Raw genomic sequence first — 20574 nt, 5'->3', positions numbered from 1 at the left:
AACCTTCTGGAGACAACTACAATCCCTGCCAGCAAAGACCTATAGAAGTGTTTAAGAGGCCCTAGGAGGTTAGAAATTATAGTCAAAGGAGCAGACACATATTCTGAATCTTTCAGTGAAGGAAAAAGAGTTTTTTGACTTCCACAGGGAGGGAAATATTACTTCATTTACAGCTGCCTTTAATTGACTCCAAACAAGATTAGTTTGTGACTTTCTCATGGAATTTTCACTCATCTGTCTTTTTTTTTTAATATGAAAAACTTTTATTAGTTTACTCAAATATATAATTGTCACAATTCTAGAACAATTATTTTTATTAATTTATAAAACCCCCTTATTATACATATTATATTTTAGTTTATATTTGACTCTGTTTCTTGCATTTCTATTCTGATCTGTTTTCCGTGTGCATGAATTATTGAATTTATAATACATATTTTAAGTAATTACTATTATAATAAATATTTTATTATTTTAAATCACTACTAATACTTTATGTTTTAATATTTACTATGTATTAGGCACAATGCTAAGTGTTTTAAATGGATTATAGCACAAGTTACTCAGGCCTCTACAAAGGGCATATTACATCTATCTTAATCAGTTGAAGTAATAATTGTTCAGAGAATGTAACTAAATTGTCTAGAATTGCATAGCTAACAACTAGTTGTCTGTCTTGATATTAACGTGACTAAAAGAAAACTGTTTTTTTTTTTTAAAAAACAAATATATCAGTGCTTGTTCATTCCCAAGAGCATCGTCTTTACTGAACATCCCAAGGAGGCAGGGGTTTGGGGGAGTTGGGGCCAGGGACAGGGTGAATTAGTATCTTTGGTGGCATAAGGCAAAGACACTGGAGTCTGACACATTACAGGAATTACAGGGAAAGCCAATAGGAACCCTTTCTTCACTGGGTTCTGCAAGAGAATTAAGCCTAATGCCCCAAGGCATCCATTGTGTGTACTGAATTAACTTTTCTCCCAGGCATCTAGAGCAGGGCTAGTTCTGTGCTAACCTTGGGAGAAATGATTAAAGAGTCACTGGAATCATTTTCTGTGTTCTGTGGTTCGGAGGAGGAACCTGGGTTGATGAAAGTCTACAAAGCATCAAGTTAAAAGGCATGGGCAGAGCGCCAGGCAGAGGCTTGAAACAACGTCTGGAGTTGAGGTCAGGTAAGACCTTAGGCTCTCCAGGCCTGCAGATTCACAGAAAAGGAGTTTTGAAAGGAAAACCTGTGACCTGGCCAAGGGTTAACATCCTGAAAGGTGTTAGGGAGTGCGTGGAGCCGGGGTGGACAGTCCCCTTCAAAGCCAGTTCACACATCCCAGTGATGACATCTTAGCACTCTGGGGTCTCATCTCTTGGAATTGCCATCACTTTCATGAGAGCAAGCAGACTAGCTTATTTTCACTTATACTTTGGTTTTGTACCAACCAGTATTACCCAGCAGATTCACGCATTTTACCTCTAGACTTAACTACAAATGACTTTAAGCTGTTTATGAACAAACTGAAGAGACAACCTATGGAATGGGAAAAAATATTTGCAAATCATATTTGATAACGGGTTAATATCCAAAACATAGAAAGAACTTATATAACTCAATAGCAAAAAACCAAATAACACAATTTAAAAACAGGCAAAGAAGCTACATTGATATTTCTCCAAAGATATAAGAAAGGCCAACAGGCACATGAAAAGATGCTCAACATCACTAGTCATTAAGGAAATGCAAATTAAAACCACAATGTGATATCACTTCACACCTGTTGGAATGGCCATCATCAAAGCAAGATGAGAGAAAAACTGCTGATGTGGATGTGGAGAAAAGGGAACCCTTGGGCCCTGTTGCTGGGATTGTAAATTGGTGCAACCATTATGGAAAACAGTATGGAGAATCCTCAAAAAATTGAAAATAGGGCTATCGTGTGATCCAGCAATTCCACTTCTGGGAATATAACCAAAGGTAACTAAAACACTAAACTGGAAAGATATTTGCACCCCTATGTTCTTAGCAGCATTATTTATAATAGCCAAGACATGGAAACAACCTAAGTGTCCATCAATGGATGAATGAATAGAGAAGTTGTGATATATATATATATATATATATATGTATACACACACAATGGAATATTATTTAGCCATAAAAAATGAGGAAATCCTTCCATTTGTGACAACATGGATAGACATTGAAGGCATTATCTTAAGTGAAATAACTCAGAGAATAACAAATAGTGTATGATCTCACTTATATGTGGGATTTAAAAAACAGAAACAAAAACAAAAAACAACAACAGGGACTTCCCTGTTGGCGCAGTGGTTAAGGATCCACCTGCCAATGCAGGGAAAATGGGATCGATCCCTGGTCTGGGAAGATCCCACATGCCACGGAGCAACTAAGCCCGTGTGTCACAACTACTGAGCCTGCGCTCTAGAGCCCACAAGCCAAAACTACTGGAGACCGTGTGCCTAGAGCCCGTGCTCCGCAACAAGAGAAGCCACCGCAATGAGAAGCCTGCACACCGCAATGAAGGGTAGCCCCCGCTCGCCGCAACTAGAGAAAGCCCACGTGTAGCAAAGAAGACCCAATGCAGCCAAAAATAAATAAATAAATAAATAAATAACTGTATTAAAAACAACAACAACAAACTCATAGAAAAATAAATCAGACTTGTGGCTACCAGAGGTGGGGGTGGGGGGAGTGGGAACTGGAGGATGGTGGTCAAAATATCCAAACTTTCAGTTATAAGATGAATCAGCACTAGGGATGCAAAATGATGTACAACATGATGACTACAGCTAACACTGCTGTATGCTATATAGGTAAGTTGTTAAGAGAGTAGATCCCAGGAGTTCTCATCACAAGGAGAAAATTTTGTTTCCTTTTCTTCTTCTTTCTTTTTTTAAGATTGTATTTATATGAGAAGATGGATGTTCGCGGAAGCTGTTGTGATAATCATTTCACAATACATGTAAACCAAACCATCATGCTGTACACCTTAAACTTATACAGTGATGTATGTCAATTATTTCTCAATAGAACTGGAAAAAAAAAAAAAAAATCAAGCCCATCTTCCTGGCTTCGTTACTGACCGGCTGTGTGACTTCAGTCACAGCACCTAATGTCTCAGGTGCCAGTTTTTCTAAGGCAGTAATTGGATTAAATGATCTCTCAGATCCTTTCCAGCTGGAAAATCCCAGGACCAGGTGACAAATGAAGACCTGACAGCGCTGAGAACGTTCACAAGAATGTGTCACAGCCTCTGAAGGGAAAAGAATTTAAAAACATCATGATAACCTGTGCATTTACTTCCATGGTATTTTGCAAAGGACAGAGATCCCACTACTCAATTCATTCATTCAATGGACACCCCTGAGAAGATACTGGGTGTCAGGTTCTGTGCCATGGGCTAGCCACTTTCAGATGAGCAGGGCAAGTTTTCTACCATCTTGAACAACAGTAAGAATAAAAATATCTACCTTTTACTGGGTTCCTTTGAAGTGCCCATCACTTCATAGATTCTAATTCCTTAAGGCGCTCACAATCCAAGAGGGAGACAAACAATCAAACCAATGGATTGCAGATGCCTTTAACTGACTCCAGACAAGATTAGTTTGCTAATTTCCCATGGAATTCTCACTGTCTTCAGTCTGTCTTGATATTAATTTGACTAAAAGAAAATTGTTGCTTTTTTTTCAAACAAATGTATCAGTGCTTGTTCATTGACAAGAGCATTGTCCTGACTGAACATTATTACTGATAATGTTACTAATAATGCCCCATCATAACCCACTTTTCTCTTCTATCTCCCATAGTATTTTATGACTCTTTTATGGAAGCTGCATAACGCATTAAACTGTAAAGCATAATAGTAACAGACTATTATTTATATTGCCTATCTTATTCTTTTGTGCCAGAAAAATATAGGTGCGTCAGGGCAAATCTACTATCCTTCTTAGGAAAATCACTCACATGCATGTTCCAATTTGTATGTGCATTGAAATCCCAAGGCCACCACTTCCCAGATATTTGACCTTGAACAAGTTACCTAAATTTTCTCTTTATTTTTTACCTATCATATAATGAAGGATAATAATAATAGTGTGTACCTCAGAGAGTTATTGCGAGAATTAAATAATAAAACTGTGCTTGGGAAGTAGTCAATGTTGAATAAATATTCGTTACTGTGAGCTATTGTGAGATATAAATATTATTGTGGTAGATGGTTTGGAGCCCTTCTCTAAAGGAAAAAACTCACTTTGTTTTCCATCTACTCACTACTCACTGAATCCATCTGCACTCCAAATGTGTGGGGTTTTCCCCCTTACCAAGCAGTTCTCCAATTTTCAGGAGACACCAACTGGGTTTCCTAAAATCTAACTCATTTCTGACACTACCCACCTGGATGTAGTTTCAGATCCCACAGGTTAAGGGCTCAGTCCCACAAGACTGCTCTCCCTTCCCACCTCAGATATCAATACCAAGTCCAGGTCATCCTACATGTTCTCATGACCCCCTCCACTGTTCAATAATTTGGAGAGCAGCTCACAGAACTAAGGAAAACAGTTTATGTACTAGATTACTTGTTGATTATAAAAGGATACAACTCAGTTAGCCGGGTGGAAGGGAGGTGTGTGGGAAGCGGCACAGAGATTCCATGCCCTCCACAGGTACACTACGCTCCCAGCGCCTCTATGTGTTCATAATCCTGGAAGCTTCCCAAACCCCATCTTCGTGTTTGATTCAACCTCCAGCCCCTCTCCCCTCCTCTGAGATAGGGGTGGTGGGGGTAGGTGAGCTTTAAGTCCCAACCTTGTAAGCACATTGTCAGTTTCCCTGGCAACCAGCCCTCATCCTGTGGTTATCTTTACAAAAATCACCTCGTTTCCCCTTTAATGCTCTGGAGCTATTTCAGGAATGAAGGATTAAAACCAAATATTATAGTGAAAGATGGTCCTATGCTCTAATCACTTACGTAATTACAAGAGTTTTAGGAGCTGTGACTCAGGAACACCAAAATATATGTTTCTTTTTAAAAAAATCATTTTGCTTTTTTTTTTTTTTTTAATTTATGAGTGTGTTGGGTCTTCGTTTCTGTGCGAGGGCTTTCTCTAGTTGCGGCAAGTGGGGGGGCACTCTTCATCGTGGTGCGCGGGCCTCTCACTATCGCGGCCTCTCTCGTTGCGGAGCACAGGCTCCAGACGCGCAGGCTCAGTAGTTGTGGCTCACGGGCTTAGTTGCTCCGCGGCACGTGGGATCTTCCCAGACCAGGGCTCGAACCCGTGTCCCCTGCATTGGCAGGCAGACTCTCAACCACTGCGCCACCAGGGAAGCCCCATTTTGCATTTTTGATAGAAAACGATAACACAAAAGGTGCATTAGAATGGCCACACTTTTATATTGATGGCAATACATGTTTTATACATTTCTTTTGGGAAGCAATTTTTCACCAGGTATAAATACATTCCTATCTGGTAATCAACATTCTGGGAATCCTTCCTGGGTTTAATAATCCAAAATGCAGGAGAAGGTGCATGAATGGAGATGTTAATTTATGTGTGCTTTTTATAAGTTTAAAGTTGGATGCATATATATTTCTTATTATATGACAACATCACACCCACCTTGGGGGAGAATTACTCCCCTGCCCCATCAGTGCTAGCCTTGACCATGTGACTTGCTTTGGCCAATGACAATTGAGAAGTGATATGCATCATTTCCGAGCAAAAGCCTGAAGAGCCATTGTGTGGTCTGCCGTCTTTTCCTTTCCTTCTGCCACAAAACTGGCATTGTCCCGGCTCAGGGCTGTTTCATTGGCCTGGGAGTGGAAATGAGAATGCCTGGAGCAGACCCACAGCCAGGCTGTGATGGACAAGTCACATGAGTGAGGCATAAAGCCTTGTTTTTATAAGCCACTGAGATTCGAAGGTTGTTGGGTTACCATGGCGTAACTTAGCCTAGGCTGACGGATACCGTTGTTAAAGTAGATTTATAGAAAGCCTCTTATTTCAGTATTTGCCTGCACCATCATTACTCTTTGATCCTCTGTAGACTTAAGCCATTAGCAGTTTTTACATCGGCCTGGAAGCCCCCTTCCGGCTGAAATAGCTTGAAATCGGATGATTCCAGAGTCTCCGGGATGTTTGTTGATCAGGTGTCTGTTGGATCTTCAGAACCCATGGCATTTCTGGTTTCTAGAGTACAGTCCTGTGAACCAGCCCTTCCTAAAGGAGAGCATATGTGTAAAGTGCACAGACCGGAGAGGGTGGGGGTGGGCGTCTCGTGGCTCGTGGGTGCAGCAGCTGCATTCATCGCTTAAGCTGAACTTTGGGGATTGTAGAGACGGTTGAAAAGAACATCCGGCCGCGCCGTGCTGTCAGGGAAGCCCCCCACAGCCTGTCCATAGCTCAGGCCCACGACCAGGATCTTCTCAGTCTAGGTCAGCTCTCTGATGAGGCTTTACTTCTACACAGCAGGCCCGTGACCTCAACAAGCTGCCTTGTTCTTCCCTGAGCTTCTTTTCCTCAGACTGACTCCAGAATGCCACACTGTCTGTTTGGTTCCCAGAACTCCCCTTGCTGCTGGAGAAAAAGCACATCCATCCTTTTATTAGCTTTTTTTTTTTTTTTTTCCCTGCTTACTTCAATTTAGTAGAGAGAGATAAGAAAAACAAAACAAAACAAAAAACTGAGCCTGGGTGCATTAGAAGTGTCCAGATTCTTCTTAAGAAGTCCATCCAGTTAAAATCCCTGGTCTACAGCCTGTAGCACCTTCTTAGATGGATAACCACTGGGATTTCTGCTTGCCAAATGTCTGAAGTTGGGGTTCTCACAAGCTCCCCTCCCCACCCTTTGGGACCTTCTTTCCATAGAAGGGCCTTGGGGATGCACCCTCCCCCCCACCATCCCTTCATAGCAAATCAGCCTGAAGAGCCAACGGTGGCAGGACAACAGGTTCCCTTTGTGGACTTGAGTGGCTAATTTGTACTTTTGAGGGATTGCCACTTGCACGTGGCAGAGCTGGAATTTGAACCCCGGTTGCATGACCCCAGAGTGCATGCTTTCACTCCCTGCACTGTGCTGTCTTTCATTCTTCATCGTGTTTATAATCTATGCCCAACTCTACATATTCCCCTTCTAAAGGGACTCGTGGATGAAGGGCAATGTCAGCAGTATTTTGCGTCATTTATCGACATTCTCCAAGCTGACAAAATACCATTGCTACTGCTCTATGAGCATCTTCTTGTCTTTTCAGTCCCACTGGCACTTTTCCCAGGTTAATTCTATTATCACTGTGGAATCTAGGAGCAGGAATGGAGCTCAGCCTTGATAGAGACTAGAAGCAGGACCTGGAAGGTTTTCAAAAACCTGCAAACTCAAACCCAAACAGTTCTCACTTCCCTAAGTATCCTTCACAACGGCTTCTTAATTCTTCTTTTTCAGAGCAGTGTTCCAGGCCTCCCTGTGAGCATGAAGAATACAGCCTCTCCACAGCCCTCAGGTTGACTTCAGGGGGTGCCAGCTTCCACTTACAATGCTGTGATGAGAGTTTCACCGGTATTAACTCATCTTATCCTCATAGCAACCCTATGAAGTAGGGACTTTTTCCATCATCAATCACCACCATCCTATTTCTCAAATAAGGAAACTGATGTCCAGAATAGTTAATACAGATTTTCTTGCTCAGAAAAGGAAGGTTCAGGATTCAAACCAGATAGTTTGATTCCAAGGGTCACACCCTCAGTCACAACCCTATGAATCCCAAGCCCAGATTTCCAGGGGGAAGAATCTGGTAGATCCAGCTTGTGGCAGGAATAGCCCTTGGGGTCCAATGAACTGTATCAGGAATGTGGGGCTATGTAGTACAAACATGGTAGCTGAGGCCCAGAAGCCAAGGGGTGGGGTGTTGGGGGAGAGGGAACAGCAGTTCTCAGAAAAAGTGGAACATTGTATGCTAGGCATTTACTCAGAAAGGTGTCTCCATCCTGTGGGGTAGAAGTTCAGATTCCCCATTTACTCATGAACCAGTTGAAGATGGGGGGTGGGGTGCAGTGGGGAGTTCAAAACTTGTTCCAGGCTACGCATGAGACAAGATTCAAATACAGCCCATCTAATTCCTAAGCCTTACTTTATCATAATATACTTTTATAGGAGGATACCCAGGACAGTTGAGAGAATGCATTATGTGGCAAAGTGTATTTTCCAAAAAGGGCTGCAACAGATATCTCCCACCTCACATGATCTTACAAGATTAACTGTGACATTTCCCCCACTGAGATAAGGGGACTATAGTTCTCTCCTGGGATTGGAGAGGGCTTGTGAGACTACAGAAGTGACACTACAGAATTTCTAAGGTAAGGTCATAAAAGCTGAAAGAGCTTACATTGGTACTCTTAAAATGCTCATGCATAGAACCTAACCACCATGCTGCAAGGAGGCTCAAGCCCGCCCATGCAGAAAGACCGTATAGTACCTAGAGAAAGAGAAACACCTGTCCTGCTCCAGCTGTTCCAACTCCCCGTGCCCCGCCCCCCGCCAATTCCAGCTCCCATCTGACTGCAATCTCTGCAATCTCATGATTGAACCAGATGAGCCCTTCCCAAATTGTTTTAAGCTGCTGATTCCGGGGGAGGATGTGTTATATAACCAGAACAGCATATTCTTCAGAAGAATGTGAGAGCCATCTATCACGTATCTTCACGAAGGGCTGTCACGTAGAAGAGGAGGTTGACTCGGAGTGGGGAAGCTCTAGGTGGCAGCACTAAAATCAACAGTTGGAATTTACAGGGAGGCAAATTTGATTCTTCACAGAGCCCTTGTCTAACTGTGGAATTTTAGAGCCATCCACTAGTGAGCACTCTGCCAGCAAACATACGCAAGCAGAGGGATGACCACTTTGGGGGAGGTTGTAGAAGGGTCCAGAAGACCCCAAAAGGCACATTCCCAGCCTAAAAAGATGTAATTTCAAATGAGTTAAGGCTAAAACTGTTTTGAAGAAGAAACGGTTCTTAGAAGAGGTGAGGACTAATCTGGGTCTTTAAAGTTGGAGAGGGTTGGGAAAGGTGAAAAACAGAAGGACCACTCAGCAAAAAAAAAAAAAAAAAAAGGGGGACTTCCCTGATGGCACAGTACTTAAGACTCCTTACTCCCAATGCAGGGGGCTGGGGTTCGATCCCGGGTCAGTGAACTAGATCCCACGTGCACGCTGCAACGAAGAGTTTGCACGCCACAACTAAGCAGCCCACCTGCCACAACTAAGACACATCGAAACCAAAAAACAAACAAAACAAAAAACAGTGGAAACTATTTAACCAGCAACACCAAGTTAATCATGGCCCTCTCACCTGAAGACCTATTCTTATCTGTGTATGGTGTGTTATGGGTGATCATCCTCCCAGACCCTCTCCAGTCAGCTGCAACCCTCAATTCTCACATCCCAGTGGTTGCTAAGTCATTTCACTCTTATCTCCACAGTAAGTCCTGCCTCTGCTCTTAGTGTTCCATCTGCACTACCACTGGCTTTGCTCTAGCCATCATCACCTCTTATCTAGATGATATTCTTTGAAGAGTCAGTCCTAGGAATTCCCTGGCGGTCCAGTGGTTAGGACTCCCCACTTTCACTGCCGAGGGCAAGTGCGCTGCGAAGCCAAAAACAAACCAAACCAACCAAACAAAAAAACACCCCAAAGAGGCAGTCCTGGGCTCCAAGACCAAAGCCTTCAATCAGTTCCCATTGCCTGTGGAATAAAGTTGAAATTTCTTAGGTATTCAAGGCTTTCATGATATGACAGAGAAGGTGATGGTGTCAAGCCCATACTTGGCACCTGTTGGAGACAGAATTAAACCTCATAGCACCTGCCAGCAGTCTAGTCATACCTGACTCGGTGCTGTTTTTCCCGCCACAGAGTGTGTGTCTGTAGCACAGGATGCATGACTTTATTCATGCTTTTGTGTGTCCTCCACAGCGCTTTGCACACAGTTGGCCCCCAATACAACTTCCAGTGACCTTGTGAATGATTGAATTTCTACACTTAAGCAAATTGGAAAGATTTCCCCAGATCTAAACTCGGGATTTTAGACTTGGGTACGCTTCAACATGCCCGGCTCCCAGTAAGCGCCCAAGAAGCACTTGTTGAACCGCATAGAAGAAATCAGATTCCCCCGGTTCCGCCCTGGCAGCAAGGTGGGCCTTTGGCAGGACGACGGAATCCACGGCCATTAAATTCTTATGTAAGAGTGAATGACCCTCCAGCCCACTTGACAGCTCTCCCGCAAGAAAAGCGCACGGGCAGGGGAAGGAAGCGAGAGCAGTCTTTGCAAACACACACTCTTTCGGTGGCAGAGGCACAGATTGATTTCTAGCCTCGGTTCACCACACGCATCTGAAAATGCAGCTGCGCGCTCCGTGCGGTGCCGGGCGGGCGGAGGGGGCGGCGTGCCGGCATTTCGGTTGAGGCGTATTTCATTCCGTGGGTAAGGCCTGCCCACCCGGCACGCCCAAGAGCTCTGGGGCTGCGGTGACAGCGGCCCCACAAGGTGACTCGAGTTCAAGGCGGTGGCCGTGGGGTCCCCGCCGGCGCGGGTGCAGGCCGGGCCCGGGGAAACCGGGCGCCCCGCCCCGGACTGCAGCGGCCCCCAGCGCCGCGCCGCTCGCCGTCCCCTCCGGGTTCCGCTGGGTGCCGCGCGCCGCCGGGCCGGGCCTCCCCGAGGCGCGGGGGCGCGGGCGCGGCGAGGCGCGGAAGATGGCGGCGCGGCCGGGCCCGGGGCGGCCGCGAGGGGCCGCGGCACTCTGCGGTCGGCTGGGCCGGCGCGGCTAGAGCGGCGCCTGGGCCCGGGCGGCGCGGCCTCCTCCCCGCCCGCCGCCGCCGCCGCCGCCGCCGCCGCCGCCGCCGCCGCCGCGCCCCGCCCCGCGCGCCCGCCCGCGCGCCCCGCCCCTCCCCGGGCCGCGGCCGTGCCCCGCGTCGCGCTCCCCCGGGATGGCCCGCGCGCCTCGGCGCTGCCTTACGGAGCACACGGCGGAGCAGCGGCGGCGGTGGCCGCGCTCGGGGGGCGCGCGGCTGCGGCGGCGGCGGCGCCGCGCGTGAAGGGCCGCCTGGGGCCGAGCGGGCGCCGCCAACATGTCGGATACCAAGGTAAAAGTTGCCGTCCGGGTCCGGCCCCTGAACCGACGAGGTGAGGAGCTTTCCGCTCGTTTTCGTTTGTGGTCGGGATGAGGGCGGGGGCAACTTTGGAAACTGCGGGGCCGCGGGGCTGGGGCGGCGGGAGCGGAGCCGGATCCGGAGCGCCGGGGCGGAGGCGGCGCCCGCACCGGCCGCGGGGACCCGGTGCGCCGGCTCCCGGCTCCGATCTCGGCCGCCTCCCGGGGAGTCCCGCGCGGCGCGCAGAGGCGGGCTGCGGGCACGGATGCTCGGCTTGGCAACGTTCGTTTTCCCTTTTGCTTTCAGAACTGGAACTGAACACCAAGTGCGTGGTGGAGATGGAAGGGAATCAAACGGTCCTGCACCCTCCTCCTTCTAACACCAAGCAGGGAGAAAGGTAAAGCGGGTGCCGAGAGGGCGGGCAGGAGGGTGCAGCCCCGCCGCCTCCTGCAAGTTTGAGCCAGGAAAATGGGAGTGCTCTTGCCTATTGTTAGGAGGACGGCTTCAAGTTTGTCGCACGCTCCTGTCTGAAGCTGTTGCAAGTCCAAGTTCCTCTCTCTCTTCCCTCTGCCCCCCTCCCCCTTGTCCCCTCCCATCTAGAGCGGCATCAGGCAGGGCACCCTGGCCTGAACCAGGACCAGTCCGCTGTGTCCCCGGCAGGCTTCGAGGCACCCGGAGGGGGCCGGATGGGACCCTAGAGATGATTAGTCCAATAGCCACATTTTACAGATGAGAAAACTGAGGCCTGAGGCGAGCAAGTGAACCCAGTGCCCCTGGTTGTTTCCACCACTGCACTGTTTGCTTTATTTGGCAGAATTGTTAAGGAACTTTGTATGTAAAATGGGGGGTGGGAGGGAACATCCCCCCACAATAAAGCAGAACAGTTTTGTACGATGCAGGCTCAGGCCTGGACCATTTAAGATCTATTTTTTTGTTGGTGCTGGGTTGAGATAATGCCTGAATGTAATGCGCGAATTTCGATTTTCAAGGAAACAAAAGTAGTGCCCGGAGCTGTGTAGACACTGGGGGGATGTTTAAAAGGGGCTGCATTTACTAGATGGCAACATTTGCATTTGAAAAGTGGTAACTGTTGGATCCTTATTAATTCTGCTCTATTCCACGCAACAGTATGGGAAAATGCCCTAAAATAATTTGAATATTTGGCATTTTTTTGGTAAGCCCCTGAGAAGAAAACGGTTGGAATTCATTTAGTGTAGCAATGCAGTAGCTTGTAAAAATGGGAAAGAGAAACCAGGGAGATTTGACAAAATTAATTCCTCTCTGACGAGAGTTTGTGTTTCTAAAAGTCACCTGTTGATTGATGTGTTACAATTTAGTGATTTTGTTGTTGTTGTTGTTGTTCTTCAGAGATTTTTTTCACTGAAGAGAGACTCTGAAGGTAGGGTTTGTTACTTTATTGCTAAAGGAAGCAACTGCCTTCATTCTATAATCATGTGGTGTTCAGGCATAGTTTTACTAAATTTGGGGGAAGAAATTATCAGGAGGTAAGTTTGGGGAGTCTTTGCTTTTTGTGCTGAGGCTAGAAATTTTTATCCAATGTGCAAACATTCTGCTTCCTGTAGCAGATTGTTATGGTGATTGTAAATAGCTAAGTTGCATTGAAAATACGTTAAATACTTTTCAGTAATGGATGTATCCTTGAATAATGTTTTTAGATACATTTTAGATATTTATAGGATTTTTAGATACATTTATAGCAATGTAGTTGTATATTTCTTGGTGATAGTAAGTAAACTCATTGAGTAAATTAAGATATTTACAGATTAAATTAGTCACCCACATCACCAACATTTCCCTCACCCCTGCCCCCCAAACTGAATATTGTTTGAGAAAAAAATTCTGCTGGGTCAGAGTCTTCAAAGCAGTCTAGGAAACAGGTAGAATGTTAACTCCTTTTATGTAGCTGTGGCTTCTGTTTCCCTTGCTGGTTTGACACCTGCTCCTTGTCACTCTTAACCATCAGGAGTGTTACTGTTAGCTACTATTTAATGAAATGAAGCTTTGTCATTTGTGGGCAGACACAGATTTAGTGTGGTGGAATTTGGATTACAACTGTAGACAGTTGGTTGGAACTGCTAAATAATCAATTGATCATTTTTAGGGCCACCACTGTGGTTACTAATCAGCATCTTTTAAGTAATAATTTGAAGGGTGACTTGGGGATTTATCCATCTGCTTGCTTCTTGGAATAGCCCCTTATCTGGAACTATAATAATAGCACTGAAACATGGGTGTTCTCTTGTTCTGACCTCCTGACAGATATGATTCTTTGAGTGGTGGATGGGCCCTTTCTGTGGGATTCTGCCTGGGTACCTGTCATTCAGTTTACAGACAACTGGGAGGAGTGAACACAGCAGTGCTGCTTGCAGGTTAGGATTACTGTCTTTGCAAGGAGGGAGACACCAAATGCATTTTGATTTTCATTATGCAGCTTGGTTTTATGTTTCTCCAGTGGGTCTTCCCTTAAAGCAACAGTGCATTTAAAAATAGAAACAGTTCCTCCCTTGGGTTCTGGGTTGATTAATTGCAACGATGCTTCGTGTTACGTTTCCAATTCATTTCTATCATTTGTTTTGGATAGAGCTCAGAGCAAGGCAAGACTATTATTTTTCTTACCTATAAGTCCAAGGTTTGAAGTGTAAGAAGTTTTAAATTAATATTGGCAAACCTGTGTCAAATTGAAAATCACTTTTTTTTCTGAATATTGCAAGAAATTACAAATGTATTAACCATGGTTGGAATTTTAAGTTACTGGGTGAAAGCTTCCACTCCTACCAGTAAAAACAAGAGTGCATTGGTTTCCAGGAAAAGAAACAGATAGGCTTAGCTTTCGTAATTTTCCCCCTTTATGGAATCAAAGCCAAAACTACATGTTAAGGTCTAAAAGATCACAGGTCTTCTGAGGTTAAAGATGTTTGTTTTGGTTCTGAAATTCTAAGATTATAATACACGACAGAGGTCCAGGTTAATAGTTGATGTGTTTATCAATCACCATTCTGAAACATTAAGACATATATGAATGTATTTCTTAAAATACCATTGCATTACCATGCAGGAGACATTTATGAAGTTCAGATCATGCAGGTACCATGCTTAGCTCAGGGGATCCAAAGATCACTACGGACCCATTGCCTGTGCCAGAGACTCTCACCTTTGAGAGACGTGGGAAAACAGGGGAAAAAATAATTAAAATATAATGTGGTGGATTATGTAGATTACACTTTTCCCACTATATATACCGTATCATTTGGAAATTACCTGTTTGCTCTTCTGTCTCCTCTCCTCTCCTTGAGGCTCTGAGATCTGGGAAGGCAGGTACCTTGTCCTACTGACTTTTGTGTCCCATGCTTCCAAACAGCATCTGGCACATAGCAGGCCCTCAGCAAATGTCTGCAGTGTGATGGTTTGCAGTGTGATGGGAGTGCTGAGGAGGGGCTGTGGATGTGACCTGGGGTCCTGGCATCCTGCAAAGACAGGTGGCATTTGTGCCTGTCACGTGGGTGCTAAGAGTACAGGTTCACTTTTTCAAGATCGGGAGAAAGTCTTTTGTCAAAGTGAAAGCATACCTGCCTCAAATTACTTCTGGGTGATTGTGTGTGCGTGCGTGCAAGATGTGGAATAGGGTGCGGAAGCCAGACAGTTCATGAAGGGGGAATAGAATGAGAACCCCTGATTTGCCAAAATAGGTAATAGTTTTAAAATCAAAGTATAACCAGATGTACAGTGCAAAGCCTTCCTCTCACCCTGGCTGTCATCCCTCCTCTTCCCATCCCCTCACCTCTCCAAAAAAAGGTAACCACAGTCATTAACTTCTCATGCATATTTTCAAGTACACACACACACATTATATATATATATATTTTTTTTTTTTCCCACAAATATCTTTTCTATAATTAAATACCAGTATATTGACTCCTTCATTTTTTATTTTAATTTTTTTAGTATCCAGTATGGGTGGTAGTAGTGGTTTTAAAAATATACATACCCATGTGTATATGAATCTGATCTTTATAACTTTTAAGAAGTGAAGCTTTATCATGAAAGTATAATGGAACTTGCTTTCTGCAGAGATTTTTGTTCTTACTTTAAATCATTTTAAAGTAAGTGAATTGTAGGGTAAGCATCCAAAGCAATGTGCATATATCAATGTAACCTAGCTAAGTTAAAAGAAAAATTGGACTAAATTTAGGGTTTTAGTAAAAGAGCATCAAAGTTTTAACTTGCCCAATTTTTCCATACTGCAAGGTGGGCAGTGTAGCTTTTAAAGTATATGAGGGTGGGTCAGTGGAAGAAAGCTACATCTTGGTCGACTGCATCTATACTTTCTAGTGTATGCATTATATGTTGCAAGTGTTTGATTGTTTATTCCACCAGGCTGGCTTCCGCTGCTATTCCAAAGTCTTCTAGGATGGTCCCTTCTGCTCAAGTATATCCGTAGACCGGAAATTTAAAAATTAGTTAAAATCATATAAAATGAAAAAGATCCATCACCTAAGAAGCAGTAATATTCCACATTATCTGATTGACTTTGAGTTTTATTGTGTTTTCTGTGTTGTTACTCTTCTCTCTGGTTCAAATATTACAAAGTTGATTGTAAGAAAGCAGAGTATTTAGATTTCAATAATATAGGAGTGAGCATTCTTCATGCATGATATCAGTGGCATTTTAAAGAGTGTTATAATGGAATACTTTCATTAGCTGTCAACATTTTCCATTTCTTTGCTTTACAATAAAGATAGATTGTCATCTCTCTTTAAAAAACAGGACTAAAAGTAATTATAATGCTGTGTAGATAGTGATTTAAAAATTATTTTGTTCACAGTTGAACATACATTTTACATTATGCACTGTTGTTGTGTGTACATATATGAAGGTTCATGAAAAAATTTACTATGTGCAATGTCTCTGTTATTTTATACCACCTTTTTTTTTTAAAGGGAACTTTATTTTTATTTATTTATTTTTGGCTGCGTTGGGTCTTCGTTGCTGCACGGGCTTTCCCTAGTTGTGGTGAGCAGGGGCTACTCTTCATTGCACCGTATGGGCTTCTCATTGCGGTGGCTTTTCTCATTGTGGAGCACCGGCTCGTGGCGCGCAGTCTTCAGTAGTTGTGGCTCTAGGGCTCTAGAGCGCAGGCTCAGTAGTTGTGGCACATGGGCTTAGTTGCTCCGCGGCATGTGGGATCTTCCTGGACCATGGCTCAAACCCGTGTCCCCTGCATTGGCAGGAGGATTCTTAACCACTGCGCCACCAGGGAAGCCCTACCTGCTTCTGTTTTAATTCATTTTAGAAGTGATGGTTGTGACTTACAGAATTAATTTCACAACCCGCTAAATGGTCACAAGTTTATAATTTGAAAAATACAAGTTTAGTGGCTAAGAGGTTGGGTTCTGCATACATATATTTGTATATATATTTTAAAATCAGTGTAATAGTTTGAAGTGTGAAGTAGTTTTATAATTTATAAAGGCTGTGGTTTAAAAAGAAGACTCCTCTTCATTTTTAGTCCCAGAAGCAGCCACATATAGTGATTTTAGCTTATTCTTTTGGAATTTCCCTCCATATTTCTGAGTAACATGCTGGTAGTGCTAGTTTTTAATTCGTTCTCTCTGTTCTCTTTCTGTGCCTTATTCTCACCCCATCCCTGAATTCTCCCCATCCCCCATTTTCCCAATATAGTTATATAATGTATCAATATTTAGTGTTTCCATTATTTAAATGACTGTATAGAACATTATTTACAGTTGAGCCATGTACTCTTCCATGATTTCTCCTATCATACAAAACTTTTTGTTTTCCCTGGAGTTAATAATTGTTTTTATTTTTTCCCTTTCTCTCTAATTTGCTTCTTTTTTACGTACTTACCCTTAATTCAACATTTAAATTATCTGTCCCTTGCCCACATCTCCTTTCAAGACATTCGGATATATCAAGTGCTCTCTTGATTTCATCTTCTTAGAGACATTTCTCCTTGACCCTTCTAACATGTTCCTTTATGAACTGGTAACCTTCTCTGCCTGATGTAGCTGTCATCCTGGGGGTTCCTGTCACATCATTCTGAGAATTCCTTTTATTTCTCTTCTGTGTGGAATCTGTTTTTCTGTTTCCTTTTTCTTTCTTGGTTTGCTGCCTCAATTTTGTAGAGCATGTCCTTTGGTAGCTTCCTGAGAAAGAATGTTTGGGAAGTAAGTGTTTTTGAAACCATGAAAATATCTTCATTCCACCCACTTGCCTCGTTAATAGTTTGGATGGGTATCAAATTCTATTTTGAAGATATTGTTGCTTTAATGTCTTCTAGCTTCCAGTGTTTCTCTTGAGAAGTCCAAAGCTATTTGGATTTCTAATCCTTTAGACGTGACCTAGATTTTCCCTTTCTGGAATCCTATAGAATATTTTCTTCCCCATTTTTGTGAAATCACAATGGTGGGCGTTTTGGACCTGGAAACTTGCATCCTTCAGTTCTGAAAAAAAATTATTGAATTAATTCATTAGCAAACACTTTTTTTAATTTACTCAGTTATTTTCTGGAACACTTATTTGGACATGGGGTTTCCTGAACTGGTCCTCTAATTACTTTATTTTTCCTTTCTACTTTTTATCTCTTGTTTTTATTCAACCTTCTGGGAGATTTCATCCACTTTATCTTTCAAGCCTATGTTTAATTTTTATCATATTTTTAATTTCCAAGAACTCTTTCAGTCTGTTCTTTTTTGTTTTTTAAATAGCATCCTATGCTTGTTTTCTGGTTGTGGTATTTTCTGTGTCTTTCTGAGGACACTAATGATAGTTTCCTCTATATAGTTGGTCTTTTTTTTTTTTTTTTTTTAGTGCATAGTTTTGTTGGTGTTGGTGTCTGTCTTTTATGTTAAATCTCAAATGTACAGATTTTGGGCTTTCTCTAGGACAAGGACTATATATGATTTATCTTTGTGTTCTTAGGGCCTAGATTCAAGAATGCCCAGCACACAGAAAGCATTTTGTAAATTCTCTTTGTTGTTTTAAAAAAAATTATTATTATTAAACGGTTCTGTCAACTCCCTTTTCTTTTTAGCTTCCAACAATAGAAATAAAAATGCTTTTCTTTTTCTTAAGAGCACGTGTAAATGCTAGAATTAAAGGTAGTAGCTGCCTTATACAACTCTTAGCTAACCACATTAATGAAGATAATCAGTGTAATCAGTATAAAAGCTGGAAAAATTGGAAAAATCCTGTTTTTGTATCACTATTGCAAAAATTTTAGTTAGGAGATTTTTTTTTTTTTTTTTTTTTGGTCATCATTAATTTTAAAATATATATGCTTGTTGGGCTGGGGAAATTTTTCAAAATGATACCAAACTGGCCAGTTTATCATCCTACCACTTGGCTTCTTCTGGCAAAATCTAGTTAGAGATAAGTGGATAACTTGGATTGTTTCCAATTTTCAATAAAATTACACATGCTGTGCACTCATATTTTAAAGAAATTTATAAGCCTTCCCTGGTGGCACAGTGGTTAAGAATCTGCCTGCCAATGTAGGGGACACGGGTTCAAGCCCTGGTCTGGGAAGATCCCACATGCTGTGGAGCAACTAAGCCCATGTGCCACAACTACTGAGCCTGCACTCTAGAGCCTGCGAGCCACAACTACTGAGCCCACACACCACAACTACTGAAGCCTGCACGCCTGGAACCTGTGCTTCACAACAAGAGAAGCCACCGCAATGAGAAGCTCGTGCACCGCAGCAAAGAGTAGCCCCTGCTCACCGCAACTAGAGAAAGCCCGCGTGCAGCAACGAAGACCCAACACAGACAAAAATAAAAAAAAAAAAAAGAAATTTATAAGAAAAAGTCTTCCACAGATAGTAAGCTTTCTGAAGACATCAAGGTCTCTCAGTTATTCAACCACAGTTACCCTTTCTCAAATCTTCCCTGGAGCTGTTTAGAGTTTAAAGGACTTTGGAGAACATTACTGGCAAATGAAACGGAGAAACCAACAAGACATACAGAAACGCTCAGAAAGAGAACTTTGTACCTTCACAACATAGGAAATGAAGTTTACTAACAACACAGCTGTCAATAAAAGGAGTATGCTAAAATTCACATTAAAACAATCAAGAGTTGATTTATATGGGATTCAAGAGCTATCTTTTCAAAGATTACTCTACACAATATTTCTGGGAATTTAGATTTGCAAATATAAGAAGACAATATGAGAAATTCTTCCTTGGAAATTAGTTTATTTGGCATTTTACCACCGAACAACTATGTGGAAACTAAATAAGCATGGGAAAAATGTCAAATTTTCACATCTCTAAAATTTTATTGTAAAAATGGGTAATTCTTATATTTGATTGTAAGATCTAAGGTTAAAAAAAGAAAAGTAGAGAGGAGAAATTCTTGTAGACTCTCAGAATTAGGAGGACAACCTGTCCAAGCCTCATCATTTGCTTGAATGCAGTCTTGATTTCATTTTACTACGAGATGAACAATTCAGTGAATCATTGAGGAAGCAGTAGAACTGTTTTACCAAATCATTCTTGAAATGAACTTTTCACGTCAAAGCACAATTGTATCTTTTAAAAAGATTGCTTCCTTAGATACTCTAAAATGTTTTATAAGAAGCATGGCAGAAATTTAAAAGGGGGGGGTGGGGGCAGGGGGAAGGTGTCATTGTCTGGGCAAACCTAACAAATCCATTATTCTTATTTTTCCCCTTTCTTCATTTTGTCCTTGTCCATATAATATAAATATTTGTAATTACAATTTTGTGTTTTGCTTTTCTCGCATTTATATTTTGTCATGCAACATAGTTTTCATAATTATAATTTTAATAATTGAGTAGTTTGTTGAATTTCATAATTTTAAACCATATTTCTATATTTCTGGGCCTGAAAGTTGTTCCTCTTAATGATTGTAAATAACTGAGAGCATCTTCAAGGAACTTTTTAAGAATGCTTTGCTAATTGCAAGGCATTTCTTCCCAAGCAAGCTTGCTACCACAAAAATACATCTTTGAAATTGTATGATAACATGAACTATTCCCTTATATTAAAATGGAGTTAAAAGTTGATAATTTTCAGATGTAAGTATGAGCTAGGTCATGGAAAAGATGATTTTGTGTGGACAGGAAGAACCCAGGGGTTCTCACACTGAAGAGTGCATCAGGGGACTTCCCTGGTGGTCCAGTGGTTAAGAATCTGCATTCCAGTGAAGGGGATGCGGGTTCAATCCCTGGTCAGGGAACTAAGATCTCACAGGGCATGGGGCAACTAAGCTCACATGCCGCAACTACTGAGCCCTCCCGCCGCAACTACTGAGCCCGTGTGCCACAACTAGAGAAAAAGCCCACATGCCACAATGAAGAACCCATGTGCTGCAACTAAGATCCGATGCAGCCAAATAAATAAATATCAAAAAAAGAAAAAAACAGTCCC

The 20574-nt window shown here is 42.7% G+C and overlaps 1 protein-coding gene across 1 annotated transcript in view; it reads left to right on the top strand.

The window, feature by feature from the left end:
* The first annotated feature begins 10982 nt into the window (after positions 1-10982).
* The window catches only part of KIF13A (kinesin family member 13A), a 216045-nt gene continuing 206453 nt past the window's right edge, over positions 10983-20574 (top strand). Inside the window, 2 exon segments of the mRNA XM_036868224.1 lie at positions 10983-11175; positions 11448-11538. Of these exon segments, the coding sequence (XP_036724119.1) occupies positions 11121-11175; positions 11448-11538 (146 nt within the window). The 5' untranslated portion in view covers positions 10983-11120.

This window comes from Balaenoptera musculus, chromosome 11 (genome assembly GCF_009873245.2).
Source record: "Balaenoptera musculus isolate JJ_BM4_2016_0621 chromosome 11, mBalMus1.pri.v3, whole genome shotgun sequence".
In the NCBI taxonomy this organism is placed as follows: Eukaryota; Metazoa; Chordata; class Mammalia; order Artiodactyla; family Balaenopteridae; genus Balaenoptera; species Balaenoptera musculus.
Note: the sequence above shows the minus strand (reverse complement) of the source record. Positions and strands in the feature narration are given on the sequence as shown.